The sequence below is a fragment of the Rhinopithecus roxellana genome, chromosome 20, assembly GCF_007565055.1.
Source record: "Rhinopithecus roxellana isolate Shanxi Qingling chromosome 20, ASM756505v1, whole genome shotgun sequence".
Classification (NCBI taxonomy): domain Eukaryota; kingdom Metazoa; phylum Chordata; class Mammalia; order Primates; family Cercopithecidae; genus Rhinopithecus; species Rhinopithecus roxellana.
The window spans coordinates 26,043,972-26,061,774 of record NC_044568.1 but is presented as its reverse complement, the minus strand read 5'-3'; the positions used below and the strand labels follow the sequence as shown (position 1 = coordinate 26,061,774).

Here is a 17,803-nt window from a genome sequence, read left to right as displayed (position 1 = left end):
GATGGCAGTGGGGACAGGAAGGGTTGGAACGGAGCCCAGGCATTCCTGACCCGCCCAGCCCCTCTCAGATTTCTCCCCGGCCTGCCACACCCCTGCTGCTTGCTGGGCAATGGGTACTGGAAATGCAAGGGCGGCTCCCCACCCCACTTCTAACTTGAAGAGGGCCTGATACCAAGCAAGGACAACAAGGCTGGCAGTGACCACCTGGTGACCCCTAACTGCACTGCAGGCGCAGCGCTAAACACTGAGTGCTTTTCCACCGTCTCCCCCTAGGGGCCTCCTTTCAGCCCACTGAGAGGCCAGGCTGGTGAGTCACCCCCACATCTGCAGCCTTTAGGGGCTGCTGTCTTAGCCACCGCCCTACCAGACTACAGGGTGCTCTTGGACAGGCTCCCCAGTTCCCTGAGAGAGGAATCTCATAGCTCCTGCCTGCCAACTCTGCAGCTGCCCACAGGCCCCGACAGGCCCCACTGTGTCTTCAGGGACTGAAGATGGAGCAGAGGAGGAACCAGGTTTTGCCAGCCCCAGGATGGAGCTGAGTCAGGCCTTTTCCCAGGGCTCCTGGGACTGGGCCTTGCCCTGAACTCAGCCTCCAGCCCAGATGTGGAGAAGGACGCCCAGGACTGGGCGCCTGGGCCCCTCGCTCCTTACCTGTCCAACCTCATCTCCGTGCACACTCTCAACCCATCCCTCTGCTCCAGCCACACTGACCTCAGTGCTGAACCCTGCTGTCCGCAGGCCTTAGCCCTTGCCATTCCTTCCATGTAGACAGGACACTCAGGACACTGCATACTTGCTCCCTGATAGCCTCCAGTCTTTGCCCAAATGCCACCTTCCCAGCAGTGACTTCTCTGGCTCCTAGAATTGAGCCCTACCCTCAGGCCATTCCTCCCTAGGCCCCATCCCAGCTCCATTTTCCTCCATGCTTCACCTTTTATTAGACCACGTGTTTTACTGATTTATCTTGTTTATGGTCTGTTTCTATTTGAAAACTCCTTTAGACTGGGTAGGAAGGGGCTCTATCCTGCCCTTCTGCCCCTCCTCATAGAGCTAAGGAAATGTGACTACTGGCCAGGCACAGTGGCTCACGCGTAAAATCCCAGAGCTTTGTGAGGCTGAGGCAGGCAGATCATTTGAGGTCAAGAGTTCGAGACCAGCCTAGCCAACATGGCAAAATCCTGTCTCTACCAAAAAATACAAAAATTAGCTGAGTGTGGTGTTTTGTACCTGTAGTCCCAGCTACTCGGGAGGCTAACGCATGAGAATCTCTTGAACCTGGGAGGTGGAGATTGCTGTGAGTCAAGATTGCGCCACTGCACTCCAGCCTAGGCAACAGAGTGAGGCTGTCTCAAAGGAATCTGACTACTGGAACCAGCATCTTCATCCCTCAGGCCTTCCCCAGTTCTGTCCCCAGGCAGCCAGCACAGTCCAGGTGTGTACTCCAAGGCCCATGGGGTGGTCAAGAAGGCTGTGTTGGGGGACAGTGGAGGGAGCTGGGACATGTGGGTTGGGGTGCCACACGAGGAACCTGGTGGTGCTGGATGTTGCTTGGGCTGGGTAGAGCAGGGCACTGGCCACTGCTCCTGGGCTGGGACTCATCCTCCCCACGGAGCCACACTCTAGCCCAGTATTCTAGGTGTCTGTGAATTCAGATTTAAACCTGGCTTTCCCAATCACTGTGAAGATGCACCTGTCTAAGTAGAAAGACAGACTACCTTTTACTTAAGAGTTTGTGATGTTGATCTTGACACATTTGGTATGTGGGCCCTACACATATGTTTACTTGTAGCCCCCATGTTAGCGCTCGGCTTTTTTACTGTTTTCTGCATTGCTATAACCCTAGCACCTAGAATAGTGTCTTGGGGCCGGGCGTGGTGGCTCACGCCTGTAATCCCAGCAGTTTGGGAGGCCGAAGCAGGTGAATCACCTGAGGTCAGGAATTCGAGACCAGCCTGGCCAACATAGTGAAACCCCATCTCTACTAAAAATATAAAAGTTAGCCAGGTGTGGTGGCGTGCACCCATAATCCCAGCTACTCGGGAGGCTGATGCAGGAGAATCACTTGAACCCAGGAGGTGGAGGTTGCAGTGAGCTGAGATCGTGCCACTGCTCTCCAGCCTAGGGGATAAAGCAAGACTCTGTCTCCAAAAAAAAAAAAAAAAGTGTCTTGCACAGAACACGTGCTTAATGAAGTTGTTAAACAAATGAATAAAAAAGCCTTAGATGATGCCACATACTCAAGGGGACCCCAGAAGTGGCTGGGAACGCCGTGGCTTTTCTGCTTCAGGGCTGCAGAGTCTCAGGGTCAGTGAGGCCAACGCCACCTTGCAGGAGGCCATAAGCATTACCTGAAGGGCGCCTTCTACGGCCTGCCTCCCGCATAGCCCCGTCTGCAGCTGGAGTTTATATCCTTAATTGTAAAACGAGCCCACTTGGCAATCAAGGAGATCTAGATCTCAAAACTGTCTCTGCTGCTTGCTGACTCTATGCGGCCATTAACCTCTCTCTCTTTTTTTTTTTTTTTGAGGCAGGGTCTTGTTCAGTCACTCAGGCTAGAGTGCAGTGGTGCAATCATGGCTCACTGCAGCCTTAACCTCCTAGGCTCAAGTGATCCTCCTCAGCCTCTCGAGTAGCTGGGACCACAGGTGTGTGTCACCACACTCAGTTGAATTAAAAAACTTTTTAAAACTAGAGATGAGGTCTCACTATGTTGCCCAGGCTGGTCTGGAACTACTGGATTCAAATGATTTTCCTACCTTGGCCTTCCAAAGTGCTGGAATTATAGGTGTGAGCCACCACGCCTTGCTGCAATTTCCTTTAAAAAGGGGACCCATAGAACCTCTCCCCAGGGTTGTGAGGCAGGAGAACATGTAACTGACTCCATATTGACTGCTTATGCCAGCGTCACCACCACCATTGCTGTCTTCATCAGTGTCCAAGGCTGTTCCTGCCACCCAGTGGACTCCCTGTGTGGCATGTGGCAGCCAGTGCCACCGTTCTCTCCCTCCCTGCAGACCTGGCGCTTGGGCTGGGAGCTCTATGGGCCTTGGTGGTGGTTTGGGTGAATGGTGCCCTCTGCTGGGCGTGGGGAGAAGGGCCTTCAGGGAAACCATACCTGACACTGGCACTCCCTGCAGGCTGGGAATCTCGGGTACTTCCTCCTGCTGGGAAGTTCAGTTTCCACCCAGGCAGCACTAGCAGGCCTTGTGAGTCCCTCCGCACCACAACAGTAGTGACAACACGCAGTAGCTTGTGCGCCAGGCACCCTTCCAAGCCCTTGCAGATATCAACTATTTTACTTGCCCATTTCATCTTATTTATTTATGATTATTATTATTTGAGACAAAGTCTCTCTCTGTTGCCCAGGCTGGAGTGCAGTGGCACGATCTCGGCTCACTGCAACCTCCACCTCCCAGGTTCAAGCGATTCTCCTGCCTCAGCCTCCCAAGTAGCTGGAATTACAGGCATGCACCACCACGCCCAGCTAATTTTTGTATTTTTAATAGAGACAGGGTTTCGCCATGTTGGCCAGGCTGGTCTCAAACTCCTGACCTCAGGTGATCCACCTGCCTCGGCCTCCCAAAGTGCTGGGATTACAGGTGTGGGCCACCGTGCCCAGCCTACTCCCCCATTTTAGATGAGAAAACGGAGGCGGAGAGGTTATGTGGTTTGTCCAAGGCCTCATGCCTAGAAGTGCCGGGATTTGAACTTGTGCTCTCCTGGTTGGATCGTTTTAATGGGAGGCCAGAAGGTGGGTTCTGCCTTTAGCCTGGAGGTAGTTGGTCCCTGCAGCTCCCCAGCGAGCCTGGAACTGGACACACAGGGTGTAGGCTATAAAAGGGGCTTCCCAGGGTGACCGCTCCCACACTTTCAATGGCAGGCCCATCACCTCAGGGCCCTTTCCTAAGTGGCCACCCTCCAACAGTCCCCTGGCTGGGTCTTCTCCCTGAGTTCCTTTGTAGGCCCGGAAGTGAGGGAGGGAGGTCCCTGCCTAGAATTGGGGGGCCGGGAATTCAGGGCCTCAGCTCCTCACCAACAGTCTAGGAATGGGAGCATGCCACCCTCCTCAGGCCTCTCTAGGGACTGGGAAAAGCACACTCTGGGGACATGGCTATCTGTAGTCCCTTTGGGAAGAAAGAAAGATTGTTGGATCAGTGAAAAGGCATCAGGGAAAAGGCATGGTATGAAGTGAGGCCTGGGTGCTGGCCCATCTCTGTCCCCACTGGAGGGGCCTAGGAAGTGCCTTCTTTTGAGCCTTTTTCCATCTGTAAAATGTCAGGGATGGATTGGGGCAGTTTTCAAAATGCTTTGGATTTGGGGGTTCATAAGAATACAAGCTGGGAGGATGAGGATAGAGAGAAGGCTCTCTGGGTACCCCCGACCCCTTCTTCCAATAAAGAAAGCTCCACCTTTTTTTTTTTTTTTTTTTTTTTTTTTTGAGATGGAGTCTTGCTCTGTTGCCCAGGCTAAAGTGCAATGGCATGATCTCCGCTCACTGAAATCTCTGCTTCCTGGGCTCAAGCGATTCTCCTGCCTCAGCCTCCCGAGTAGCTGGGAGAACAGGCATGCCCCACCACACCTGGCTAATTGTTGTATTTTTAGCAGAGATGAGGTTTCACTATGTTGGCCAGGATGGTCTTGAACACCTGACCGCAGGTGATCCGCCTGCCTTGGCCTCCCAAAGTGCTGGGATTACAAGCATGAGCCACCACACCTGGCCAAAGCTCCACTTTGCTTTTCTGTTGGACTTGGATTCTGGGACTTTGCCTTTTAAAAGTCAGGGTGAAAAGATCACTTAATAGAATGAGCGCCGGGGTGCTTTCAAGGGTCAGTCATCCAAGAGCGAACCCCTCATTCAAGGAAGCCCTGATCTCAACCGGGATCACAATCCCCATCTCCTGCCCCACCCTGTAGAAGGGAGGACTGCCTTTGAAGCATCTGCACAAGTGGATGCTGCAGGTTGACATTAAGGGCAAAAAATGAGAATAATATCTGTGGATTGTGGTGGCATTAAATAACATACCCAAACTGGATGTGTTGGGGACAGTAAGTCAATATGCCGTGTTATGAAAAGGTATAATGCAAAGTGTGTGTGTAGGCCGGGCACGGTGGCTCACGCCTATAATCCCAGCACTTTGGGAGGCCGAGGTGGGTGGATCACGAGGTCGGGAATTCGAGGCCAGCCTTATCAACATGGTGAAACCCCGTCTCTACTAGAAATACAAAAATTAGCCAGGCATGGTGGTGCGCGCCTATAATCCCAGCTACTCAGGAGGCTGAGGCAGGAGAATTGCTTGAACCCGGGAGGTGGAGATTGCAGTGAGCCAAGATCATGCCACTGCAGTCCAGCCTGGGGGAGAGTGAGACTGTCTCTGGGGGGGGGGTGCGGGGAAAGTGCGTGTAATGCATAGGGGATACAGATACTGGAATGAGGCACACCAGTGTGGAAACCCAAAATTCAAAGGACCGATGGTCCTCAGCATGGCCAGCACATCAGTTGTTTCTGGTTACTGTCTGCTCTGCGTGGTTAGCGCTGGTGTCTTACCAATACAATATTTTTACTTATTACAGGCCCTAAAGATCAGAGTCCTAAGCTTCCGTTTTGCAGATGAGAAGCAGGCCCAGAGCGAGGGAGTGACTTAATATTGTCCCCATCACAGAGCCCAGGTTCTGATTCTTTCCAAACCATTCGGGGGCTGGTGCCTGGTTCCATTGCCAGGGGACTCTACATCCATCCACCGAGGCCAGGTGAGGCTGGGAAAGGCTGCTTTTCCTCCAAATATCTCAAGGGAGGAAGGCCAGCCTGAACAGGGGCTGCTTGGTTTCATGATTAGCCGCCGCTGAAGATAGAGTTTCTGATTTATCCAGGCTTCTCTGAAGGGAGTTGAAGATAACGGGCAGCAGGTGTTTGCTAGCAGACATCCAATCTTCCCACACCCCGTCAGCAGACAGCCCTGGCAGAGGGGAATCTGAGGCCCCAGCTCAGTGGGAAGGGCAGGAGGAGGCTTTGTCCTGAGGGCACCGTGGACCAAGGACAGGTGAGCTTTCTCATCCGACTTCATCCCCTTTTGAGATAGGCTCTCACTCTGTCGCCCAGGCTGGAGTGCAGTGGCGTGATCTTCGCTCACTGCAACCACCACCTCCCGGATTCAAGCTACTCTTGTGCCTCAGTCTCCCGAGTAGCTGGGATTATAGGCACGTGCCACCACACCCAGCTAATTTTTATATTTTTAGTAAGGACAGGGTTTCACGGTGTTCACCAGGCTGGTCTCGAACCCCTGACCTCGTGATCCACCCACCTCAGCCTCCTAAAGTGTTGGGATTGCAGGTGTGATCCATGGTGCCCAGCCCCAACTTCATTTCCTTTGGTTTCCCCATCCAGGGTCTTAAGCTTCAGGCTTCTTAGCCTTATCCTTGAGCCTTGGCAACAAACCTGAGTGTGCATGAGCATCCCATGGAGGGCCTGTCAACCCACAGCAGGGCCCTGCCTAGAGGTTCCGATTCAGCAGGTGGCACTGATACCTTCGGGTCAGGGTCTGTGCTTTGAGCAGAAGCGCTTTGCAGATTTAGTCATCCTCATGGAAGGAAATGTTTATTTCAACATCAGCAATTTCCTCAGCTTCGCTTCAGATTTTTTTGGCTAATTGCAAAGATGACTTTGAACTTCACGTTAACAAGGACAAAAACAATCATTCTATCACTGCTGCCTATTCCCGATTCCTACATTTATGCCCTGATATTGTCAGGAATGTTCTCATTTCGCTGACATCTCGGGTAGGTTCTCTTTGTTTTGCTTGATTTTGATAACCAGATGTCATTTAAAAAACAATGTGGCCATTATTTAAAGGAGAAAGTCCCCTCACAGGGTGATTATGAGGATTTAGAGGAAATAATCAAAGTCCTGTCTGGCCTTTAAAAAGCCGGGCGTGGTGGCTCAAGCCTGTAATCCCAGCACTTTGGGAGGCCGAGACGGGCGGATCACAAGGTCAGGAGATCGAGACCATCCTGGCTAACACGGTGAAACCCCCGTCTCTACTAAAAAATACAAAAAAACTAGCCAGGCAAGGTGGCGGGCACCTATAGTCCCAGCTACTCAGGAGGCTGAGGCAGGAGAATGGTGTGAACCCGGGAGGCGGAGCTTGCAGTGAGCTGAGATCCGGCCACTGCACTCCAGCCTGGGCGACAGAGCAAGACTCCGTCTCAAAAAAAAAAAAAAAATACTGAATAAATGGTAGCTGTTACCAACTAACAAATTGCATGGACCATGTGCCAGATATTAATTCATTTAATCTCCACAAAAACTCTCCATTTTGTAAATGTAAAATCTGAGGCAACTAGAGGTTAAATGATGTGCAAGCAAGTAGCAGAGCTCGCTGTTCTCCAACCTCTGCCTTTCAATAGGGACCCCCGCCCCCAGCATAGAAAAGGAAGTTGTCACGCACTGCCCTGCAGGGAGGGCAGCCGCTGTTCCAGAAGATACCTTGCTGGGGCTGTGGAGGGGCTCAGCCTTGCGGTAAGAGGTTAATGGTTCTCTCTCATGGAGCAACAGACTTTGCAAAGGAGGGCAAGTCTCCCCTCCCTGAGCCCACCTAGGCATGGAAGCTGACCCTGCGTATCCCCTGCCGAAGAGAGGAAGCTGGGAAGAAGCCGGCAAAGAGAGCATAATTTTTGCAGAACTCTGAAAATTCTAAAAACCATTGAATTGTACATGTTAAGTGAATGGTACGGTATGTGAGTTAGATGCCAATAAAGATTCTACTGAAAAAAGTTCACTCCCCAGGAACCTCTGGGAAAAGTTTAATAAAAAATTCTAGTACATCTACACGATTGTCCTCACCCTTCATCTACAGCAACGCAACAGGGAAAATAAAAAATAAGGGGCAATCTAGACATACTCAGTATAAAAACGCAGAGACCCATCTGAATGGGAGGCCTTAGGGTCTGGAAACCAGAAATGCAGGATGGCCAGTGGGCCCAGCAGCTCTGGGCTGTACTTTTGAAGAACTGTCTCTAACGTTTTGAAAATAGCATTAAAAAAAAAGTTGCACCAGGAGGCCTAAGAAGGTTCCATTCCAGAAACAAAGCCATCATGGGTCGGTCACAGCAAGCCCAGGACACAAGGCTGAGCATTTTACGGCAGGTGAGAGGCTTCTGGAAACCTGGCCTCTGAGGCAACCCTGGACCAGGTGGAGAGGTTTTCAGTGCTGAAGTCAAACTGCCCTCATTCCTCCATCCTCAAAGGCTAAGGAACCAACCAGTCTAACGCCAGACTCAGAGCCTGTCTCCTCCAAGTTGCTACGGCCGCTTCCTGACAAGCTCCAAAGTCCTCGCCTGAAGGGGGGACTGAGACCCCTTGGAGATGCTCTATGGCCTGACATTTGGTCCCCAGCCCTGCAGGCAGGCGGCCTAGTCGTCCTCCCCGCCACCGTACATGTCTGCCAGCTTCTTGAAGCGGCTGCCCCACTCGTTCAGATAGTCGTAATCTTGGTCCTGGTCAGAGGCGGAGGAGGTGAGAGAGCTCAGGGACGCGGCGTCGGAGCCGCTGCCCTCATAGTCGAACACCAAGAGGGAGTCGTAGGGCGGGGCTGTGGGGTCCGTGTTAGCTGCCTTCAGGTTCTGCGGCAACAGAGAACAGGTGGTTAGAGTGGTGGGCCCTGCCGCTTGCCAGCTGCAAGCCTCCATTGCCTCATCTCTGAGCCCCCCTCTCCCCTCCCCTAAAGTTTCAGAGGTTAAAATGAAAGAATGTGTTATTCATGCAGAATTCATTTGCTCAGGGACCAGCACTCAGCAAGTGCTCAGTGCAACACAGGCCGGGGGTAAGGGCAAGGACTGAAATCAGACAGCCTGGGCCAGAACTCACACCACACACCAGCTTTGTAGCCTTGGGCAAGTCCCTTAACCGCTCTATGCCTGTTTCCTTGTCTGTAAAATGACAATACTTCATATGGGCTTTTTTTCTTCCTTTTTTAAACGATGCACGCCTGTGACACAGCCTTGGGAGGTCTTGAGGACATGTGCCTCCTTCGTAGTTTTAAAGGAAGGGATGAGTAAGTAAATGAGTAAATACCTGTAAAGCAGTTATTAGAATAGCACCTGGCAACAATAGCTATGATTACCTAATCAATGCTACGTGCTAGGTCAGTAGTTCCCAAACTTAAATTACGTGAATTACGTGAATTACGAGAATCTTTTATAAATTCTGAAGCCCAGGCCACATCCAGTTCAATTACACCACAATCTCTAGGGGTGAGCCGAGGCATCAGTGGTTTCTGAAGGTGCCCACGTGATTCCAATATGCAGGCAGGGTCAGGAACCAGTGTGCTGGCACTGTCCTAGCTGCCTGCTCGTTCAATCTTTGAAGTCCTCTACAGCAGAGGCTCCAAACTTTGCTCTAAGTGCAGTCACCTGGGATCTGTAATTCAAACCCAAGTAGTCTGGCTCCAGAGTATTCAACTGCTGTATGTGAATAAATGAATAAATCGTTCCTGATTTTTTTTTTTTAGATGGAGTCTCCCTTTGTTGCCTAGGCTGGAGTGCAGTGGCGCAATCTCGGCTCACTGCAACCTCTGCCTCCACCATGTTGGCCAGGCTGGTCTCAAAGTCCTGACCCTCAAGTGATCTGCCCGCCTTGGCCTCTGAAAATTCTGAGATTACACGCGTGAGCCACTGTGCCCAGCCTCCTAATCACTTTTTGTCGTTGTTGTTGAGACGGAGTCTCGCCCTGTCACCCAGGCTGGAATGCAGTGGCGTGATCTCGGCTCACTACAACCTCTGCCTCTTTGGTTCAAGCAATTCTTGTGCCTCAGCCTCCCAAGTAGCTGGGACTACAGGTACCCGTCACCATGCCTGGCTAATTTTTGTATTTTTAGTAGGGACGGGGTTTCGCCATGTTGCCCAGGCTGGTCTTGAACTCCTGACCTCATGATCTACCCATCTCAGCCTCCCAAAGTGCTGGGATTGCAGGTGTGAGCAACTGCGCCCAGCCCCTCCTCATCATTTTTAACCACTCTGCAAGTGGGAGTTCTATGGAGGAAGAAACAAACCCCAGAAGTTACTCAAATAAGCCAGAGGTCACAAGCTGGTTAGTGGTGGAGTCAGAATTTGAACCCAGACCCAAGACTCCAGGCCCATGCTTGTCCTCCTGTGTGGCTGGTGCTGGGCTTGAATAAAGGGTGGCCCTCAACTGACCTGCCACGTCTCACCTCGATTATAAAGTTGCCGATTTCATCTGGGTTGGCTGGCCGAGGACGGTACATGGGTGTGGGGATGAAGGCTGGTGCCACGTCATTGCGGAGAACGACCTCCGGCCTGGCCTCCAGACCTCGGTGGAGCTGGGTGATGTCATAGTCCTGTGGGGAAATGCAGGAGAGCAGGGGACTGAGGACTCTGTCCCCCCTGCCCTGCCACTTACATCTCACTCACCCCACACCCCCTACCCTTTGGACACTGGCTCATGGGGAGGTCTCACAAGACAGATAATATCCCAGATTTTGGAAAACCCTCGTTTCCATCCTCCCTTGTCCTAGCAAATTAAACACAGGCTCGAGGTTAACTTGGCAAGGCCCAAACAGATTACAGCAGTGGACCAGAGGAGCGCTGGAGGATGGAAGAAAAGGAAGACGCAAGCTTCATGCCAGGGCCTGGTCAACACAGCTAACTTCGTCAGTTGGTTGACACAATGGCTTAGCCCTGCCAGTGGACTTGGGGGCACCCACCTCCCAATCCTAGAGCCCCCAGTGCCCCACCTGGTCCTCTTCGCCACCCCCCTCTTCGCCATAGTAGAAGACGTTGTCACGGGTGTCATCTTCTGGGAGTAGGAGGGGCTCCTTGACCTTCCGCTTCTTTCTCACCAACAAGAGTAGCACCAGCAGGAGGACTGCAAGGGTTGGGGAATGTGAGTGTTCCCTCTGCAACCACACAGTGGGCCAAGACCCCCAGGCCCTCAGAGCCCCCCTAACTGCCGATGTCCTCACTCAGTAGCCAGAGCTTAACATGCTACAATGGCTTCACTTGCACCTAGGAAAACTTCAACTCCTCATCAGCGCTGGCAGGATTTGGTCCCAGCCTATGCCTCCCAGTCCCCCCTACCCACTCAGGTCTAGGCACACTGGCCTCCTCTGTGTTCCTTGAATGCCCCCAGCAGCTCCCCCTTAAGAACCTTCATACAGGCTCCTTCCTCACCTGGCAGACTCTATGCCTACACATGGCTCCCACGTGTCAGCTCTCAGCTTAATATCACCTCCTCCTAGAAGATTCTGACTTCCTTCTCCCCACCCCAGATTGGTGGTACTGATCCTTAAGAAAATATTCTGTCGAAATGTCGGGATGGGAACCTCCCAACAGATGTTGTCTTTCAGTGAGACTCTCTTTTAGTCACCAGATGTCCCCTAACTCGCCACAGACTTTAAGAACAAGATAATGCAACTTTCATAGGGTACAGTAATTTAAACTTAGGTGAAATGCAGTGTTGGAATTTTTTTTTTTTCTTTGAAACAGAGACTCACTCTCGTGGGCTAGAGTGCACTGGTGCAATCTCAGCTCACTGCAACCTCCGCCTCCCCGGTTCAAGCTCCCTGCTTCAGCCTCCCTAGTAGCTGGTATTACAGGTGCCTGCCACCATGCCCAGCTAATTTTTGTATTTTTAGTACAGACAGGGTTTCACCATGTTGGCCAGGCTGGTCTCGAGCTCCCAACCTCAAGTGATCCAACTGCCTTGGCCTCCTAAAGTGCTGGGATTACAGGTATGAGCCATTGCACTTGGCCGGATTTTTTTTTTTTTTTTTTGAGATGGAGTCTCACTCTGTCGCCCAGGCTGGAGTACAGTGGCACAATCTCGGGTCACTGCAATCTCTGCCTCCCAGGTCCAAGTGATTCTCCTGCCTCAGCCTCCTGAGTAGCTGGGATTACAGGAGCCCACCACCATGCCTAGCTAATTTTCATATTTTATTATTATTATTATTTTTTCTTTATCTATTTTTGAGACAGATTCTTGCTCTGTCACCCAGGCTGGAATACAGTGGTATGACCTCAAATTTTTGTATTTTTAGTAGAGACAGGGTTTCCCCACGTTGGCCAGGCTGGTCTGTAACTCCTGACCTGAGGTGATCTGCCCACCTCGGCCTCCCAAAGTGCTGGGATTACAGGCATGAGCCACCATGCCCAGCCCCAGTGTTGGAATTTTAAGAGGGTCTGGCTTCAGTGATGTGGTCTGAAAGGCTGGCAGGTTATTTGGACATGGGGGGACTGGCCAACTGGTTCCTGGCTGCCTTCTCTGTCACGCCTACACACAGTTAAGCCTGTATTAAGAGGGGACCCTCTAGCCGTCTATGGCAGTTCGATGAGAGAGTCCACACCGCTGCTCAGGATCATTACTTTTTTGCCTGCTGATGGAACTGCTGTCTGTCCTTGGCCGGACAAAACAGACCCAACCTTCCTTGGGAGTCCACGGGTCTGAGGATGCACACGCATGTGGGCTAGACAGTAACCTCTCCTCTCCTGAATCTGGGGGAAGGCAAGACACCAAGCAGACTTCTCTGAACCCAGGTCTAACTGCCTACTGACACCTCCACTTGGACTGGCCTGGCAAGTCTCTTCCCATGGTCCTTCCCAAACTGGCAAATGGAAATGCCATGTTTCTCCTTAAGGCAAAAGCCTTGCAATCATCGATGGCTCTTACCCTCACTCCACACATCAATCTGAAGGGACTCTACCTTGAAACATGACCACCACTGACCACCTCAATGCTGCCATCCTGGCCTGAGCCTCCATCACCTTGCCCCTGGATTATGGCAACAGCCTCCTAAATGATCTCCCTGCTTCCACCTTCGCCCCCATATAGTCTGCAAAGCAGGAATCTTGCAAAATTTAAGTCAAATCACATCACCCCTATGCTCAAAACCTTCTGGTAACTTTTGGTTCTATCCAGAGTCTTCACAATAGCCTATGAAGCCCAACACAACTGGGCCCCTGTGCCCATCACCTCTCTGACCTAATTTCCTACTTTCCTGGTTTTTTTTTTTTTTTTTAAGGCAGAGTCTTGCTCTGTTGCCCAGGCTGGAGTGCAATGGTGTGATCTCTGCTCACTGCAACCTCCACCTCCTGGGTTCAAGCAATTCTCCTGCCTCAGCCTCCCAAGTAACTGGGATTACAGGCATGTGCCACCATGCCTGGTTAATTTTGTATTTTTAGTAGAGACAGGATTTCACCATGTTGGACAGGGTGGTCTCGAACTCCTGACCTCAAGGGCCTTGACCTCCCAAAGTGTTGGGATTACAGGTGTGAGCCACTGCGCCCGGCGAAAAGCATGTTCTTGTATTCATGCGATTGGTCTGGCTGACGATGTGTGTTGTCTATGTTAAGACCAAGTCAAAAGGTGGAAAAAACAACTGTGATAGGTTCTGTCTTTACAGCCAAGAAATTTGTTTTTAACTAAACATTTCCTCCCACTAGACCAGTAATTTGCAAACTCTAGCATGTATCAGAATGCCTTGGGAGGCTTGTTAACATGCAGATTACTGGGTTCTAATTCCTACATTTCTGAATCAGTAAATCTGGAGTAGGTTGAGAATTTGCCTTTCTAGTAATAGCAGATTCCTGGTGATGCTCCTAACGCTGTTGGAAATCACCCTTTCAGAACCACTGATGACCTGATGGCAGGGCCGAGTCTGTTTGCTCACCACTGCATCACAAAAACCTGGTACATTCCACAAGCCCCATAATGACTGACTGATCCTCCTAGAATTAGTAGTTTAAAGAGTGGGCCGGACGCAGTGACTCACACCTATAATCCTAGCACTTTGGGAGGCCAAGGTGGGTGGATTGCTTGAGCCCAGGAATTCAAGACCAGCCTGGGCAACATAGTGAGGCCCCGTATTTACAAAAAATACAAAAATGAGCTGGTCGTGGTGGCCCACACTTGTAGTCCCAGGTACTTGGGAGGCTGAGGTGGGAAGGTCATTTGGAGCCTGGGAGGCAGAGTTTGCAGTGAGCGGAGATCGCGCCACTGCACTCCAGCTTGGGCGACAGAGTGAGACCCTGTCCTTTTTTTTTTTTTTTTTTTTTTTTTTTGGGACGGAGTCTTGCTCTGTCGCCCAGGCTGGAATGCAGTGGCACGATCTCGGCTCACTGCAAGCTCCACCTCCCGGGTTCACGCTATTCTCCTGCCTCAGCCCCCCGAGTAGCTGAGACTACAGGTGCCCGCCACCTCGCCCGGCTAATTTTTTGTATTTTTTTTTTTTTTTTAAGTACAGATGGGGTTTCACTGTGTTAGCCAGGATGGTCTCGATCTCCTGACCTCATGATCCGCCTGCCTCGGCCTCCCGGCTGGGATTACAGGCATGAGCCACCGCGCTCAGCCGAGACCCTGTCTTTTTGTTGTTGTTGTTGTTTTGTTTTTTTTTGTTTTTTTTGAGACGGAGTCTTGCTCTGTCGCCCAGGCTGGAGTGCAGTGGCCGGATCTCAGCTCACTGCAAGCTCCGCCTCCCGGGTTCACGCCATTCTCCTGCCTCAGCCTCCCGAGTAGCTGGGACTACAGGCGCCCGCCACCTCGCCCGGCTAGTTTTTTTTTGTATTTTTTTTTAGTAGAGACGGGGTTTCACCGTGTTAGCCAGGATGGTCTCGATCTCCTGACCTCGTGATCTGCCCGTCTCGGCCTCCCAAAATGGTGGGATTACAGGCTTGAGCCACCGCGCCTGGCCGAGACCCTGTCTTAAAAAAAACATTTAAGGGGTGGACAGGCAATGTTGGTGGCCTCTTAGTTCCAGGAGCTGAAGTTCAACATAGAATCCTGTCTTTCAACTCCCCCATCCTCAGGGAGGGGGTGGGGGCCTGGTACTCACGCAGCAGAGCCAGGACAGCCCCCAGCACAGGGAGGATGAAACCCCCCTTCCAGGGATCAGGGCAGGTCACGACATGGCCGTGGCAGTCGCACACGGTGGCCCTGATCACTGTCAGCTGCTCCTTGTTGCCATGGTCAGACAGAGAAAGGTGCACGTCATACGTGTCCTGCTTCAGGAACTTCTTCAGGGACAAGACCACTGTGTCACCTGGAGTGAAGAGATCATTGATTAGCTGTGGGATAGCATCAGTGCAGGGATCTGAGTACACCAAGATGAAAGTTTGAGAATACGGCTTCCACATGTGGGCAATGGGGAGAAATACTCCACAAGCACACTTCGGAAAATAGCAGTAAAAGCTGATCTTTGGCTAAAGCAAAACTCACCATAATGAAAAGGATTATTGGGATAAAAATATTCATTTTTCATTTTACTTTTAAAACATCGATAAACACAGTATTTTTATAACATGAAGTTTTAAAATCCATGTCATGCAGGACCAATAACTTCTTTGCATCATTGGCTGCTACACTGTTTTTTTCCTTCAAAAAGAATACTCTTCCTAAAAGACAGCTAACCCAATTTTTTTTTTAAAGTAAAAGCAACTTTATTAAGAAAGTAAATGAGGGCCGGGCACAGTGGCTTATGCCTGTAATCCCAGCACTTTGAGACGCCAAGGCGGATGGATCACGAGGTCAAGAGATCGAGACCCTCCTGGCCAACATGGTGAAAACCTGTCTCTACTAAAAATATAAAAATTAGGCCGGGCGTGGTGGCTCACACCTGTAATCCCAGCACTTTGGGAGGCCGAGACGGGTGGATCACGAGGTCAGGAGATCGAGACCATCCTGGCTAACATGGTGAAACCCTGTCTCCCCTAAAAATACAAAAAAAAAATTAGCCAGGCGTGGTGGCAGGCGTCTGTAGTCCCAGCTACTCGGGAGGCTGAAGCAGGAGAATGGCATGAACCCAGGAGGCGGAGGTTGCAGTGAGCCGAGATTGCGGCACTGCACTCCAGCCCGGGCGACAGAGCAAGACCCTGTCTCAAAAAAAAAAAAAAAACAAAAACAAAAAAACAAAAATTAGCCAGGTATGATGGCACACGCTTGTAGTCCCAGCTACTTGGGAGGCTGAGGCAGGAGAATCGCTTGAACCCGGGAGGTGGAGGCTGCAGTGAGCCAAGATCATGCCACTGCACTCTAACCAAACGACAGAGCAGGACTCTGTCTCAAAAACAAAAAAAAAGGATGTAAAGGAATAAAGAATGGTTACTCCATAGGCAGAGCAGCTGATAGCTAACCCAATCTTGTATGATACACCCATATTTGCAACTAAGCATTCAATTTTTTTGACACTAAGTCTTGCTCTGTCCCCCAGACTAGAGTGCAGTGGCGTGATCTTGGCTCACTGCAACCTCCGCCTCCTGTGTTCAAATGATTCTCCTGCCTCAGCCTCCTGAGTAGCTGGGATTATAGGCACCCGCCACTGTGCCTGATTACTTTTTGTATTTTTAGTAGAGACAGGCTTTCACCATCTTGGTCAAACTGGTCTCAAACTCCTGGCCTCGTGATTCACCTGCCTTGGCCTCCCAAAGTGCTGGGATCACAGGCGTGAGCCACCATGCCTGGCCTTCAATTTTTTTTTTTTTGAGACGGAGTCTTGCTCTGTCCCCCAGGTTGGAGTGCGGTGGCGCAATCTTAGCTCACTGCAACCTCCACCTCCTGGGTTCACGCCATTCTCCTGCCTCAGCCTCCGAAGTAGCTGGGACTATAGGCACTCGCCACTACACCCAGCTAATTTTTTGTATTCTTTAGTAGAGACGGGGTTTTACCGTGTTAGCCAGGATGGTCTCGATCTCCTGACCTCGTAATCCACCCACCTCGGTCTCCTAAAGTGCTGGGATTACAGGCGTGAGCCACTGTGCCCAGCCTCAATTTTTTTTTTTTTAGACAGAGTCTTGCTGTGTCACTCAGGTTGGAGCACAGTGGCGCGATCTCAGCTTACTGCCAGCTCTGCCTCATTGGCTCAGGCGATTCTCCTGCCTTGGCCTCTGGAGTAGCTAGGACTACAGGTTTGCGCCACTATACCCAGCTAGTTTTTGTATTTTTAGCAGAGGTGGATTTTGTGCCAGGCTGGTCTCGAGCTCCTGACCTCAGGTGATCTGCCCACCTCGGCCTCCCAAAGTGCTGGGATTACAGGCATGAGCCACACGCCGGGCCACATTCAATTATTAATAAAACTAAATGCATATGACTTGGTTATGTAAGTGCTAATGTTAAGCAGATCGAGTCTGATGCTAACCTGTGTTATCACAGCATCGGTGATCACACAAGCGAAGGAATGCCAGAAATGAGGCTGCAGCAGGTATTGGGCTAACTGGCCTTCCAAGGCCCAGGGGGTGGCAGGCTAACCACAGAGCAGAAGCCAGGCCCAGCCCAGCCTGCACACTGGGCACCACTTGGGGGACACTGCGTGGCAATCCCACAGTGGAGAAGGGGCTGTGTGTGCAGTGGCCTCTTTAAAGAAAGGCCTTTGCTTTAGACTCAACTTTCTCAAGAAGGGAGCTGTTAGCCTGTGTGCAAGTTTTTTCATCGTGCAGGATTTGCCACCACAGCATTGCAGGTTTGTACCACTAAATGCCAGTAGTGCCCCCAATCATTGGGGCAATCAAAAACCCCCAAGTTTCTACCCGCCCCTCGCCCCCATCCCAGGTTGTCAGCCTATCTCAGCACAGATTTCAAGTTGTTTCTGTTAAAATGCTCTGCACTCTCGCTGGGCTCCTCTTAGTCAAAGGGCCAGAAGGCAGAATCCACCCTGTCCCCATTTAGTGCCAGGAGGCAGGGACAGCTCTCCGGGCTGAACAACTAGTCGACCATGTGGAGCAGCCAACATGGGGTATCTGTCACTAAAACATCTCTGCCACCCTATAAGGCTGATTTCTCAGTTGTTCATGACAATGGCAGTGGTGA

General features: G+C 51.2%; 1 protein-coding gene across 2 annotated transcripts in view; it reads right to left on the bottom strand.

Annotated features, from left to right (window-relative positions):
* Positions 1-7,785: 7,785 nt before the first annotated feature.
* CDH3 (cadherin 3) overlaps positions 7,786-17,803 on the bottom strand; it is a 58,704-nt gene continuing 48,686 nt past the window's right edge. The window contains exons 13-16 of one of the 2 annotated variants that reach the window (XM_030925018.1): positions 14,838-15,044; positions 10,746-10,876; positions 10,203-10,349; positions 7,786-8,616 (exon numbers count right to left, since the gene is read on the bottom strand). In XM_030925018.1, the coding sequence (XP_030780878.1) occupies positions 8,407-8,616; positions 10,203-10,349; positions 10,746-10,876; positions 14,838-15,044 (695 nt within the window). In that variant the 3' untranslated portion in view covers positions 7,786-8,406. Of the gene's footprint in view, positions 8,617-10,188; positions 10,350-10,745; positions 10,877-14,837; positions 15,045-17,803 lie in introns of both variants that reach the window. The other variant, XM_030925019.1, reaches the window with a different exon arrangement.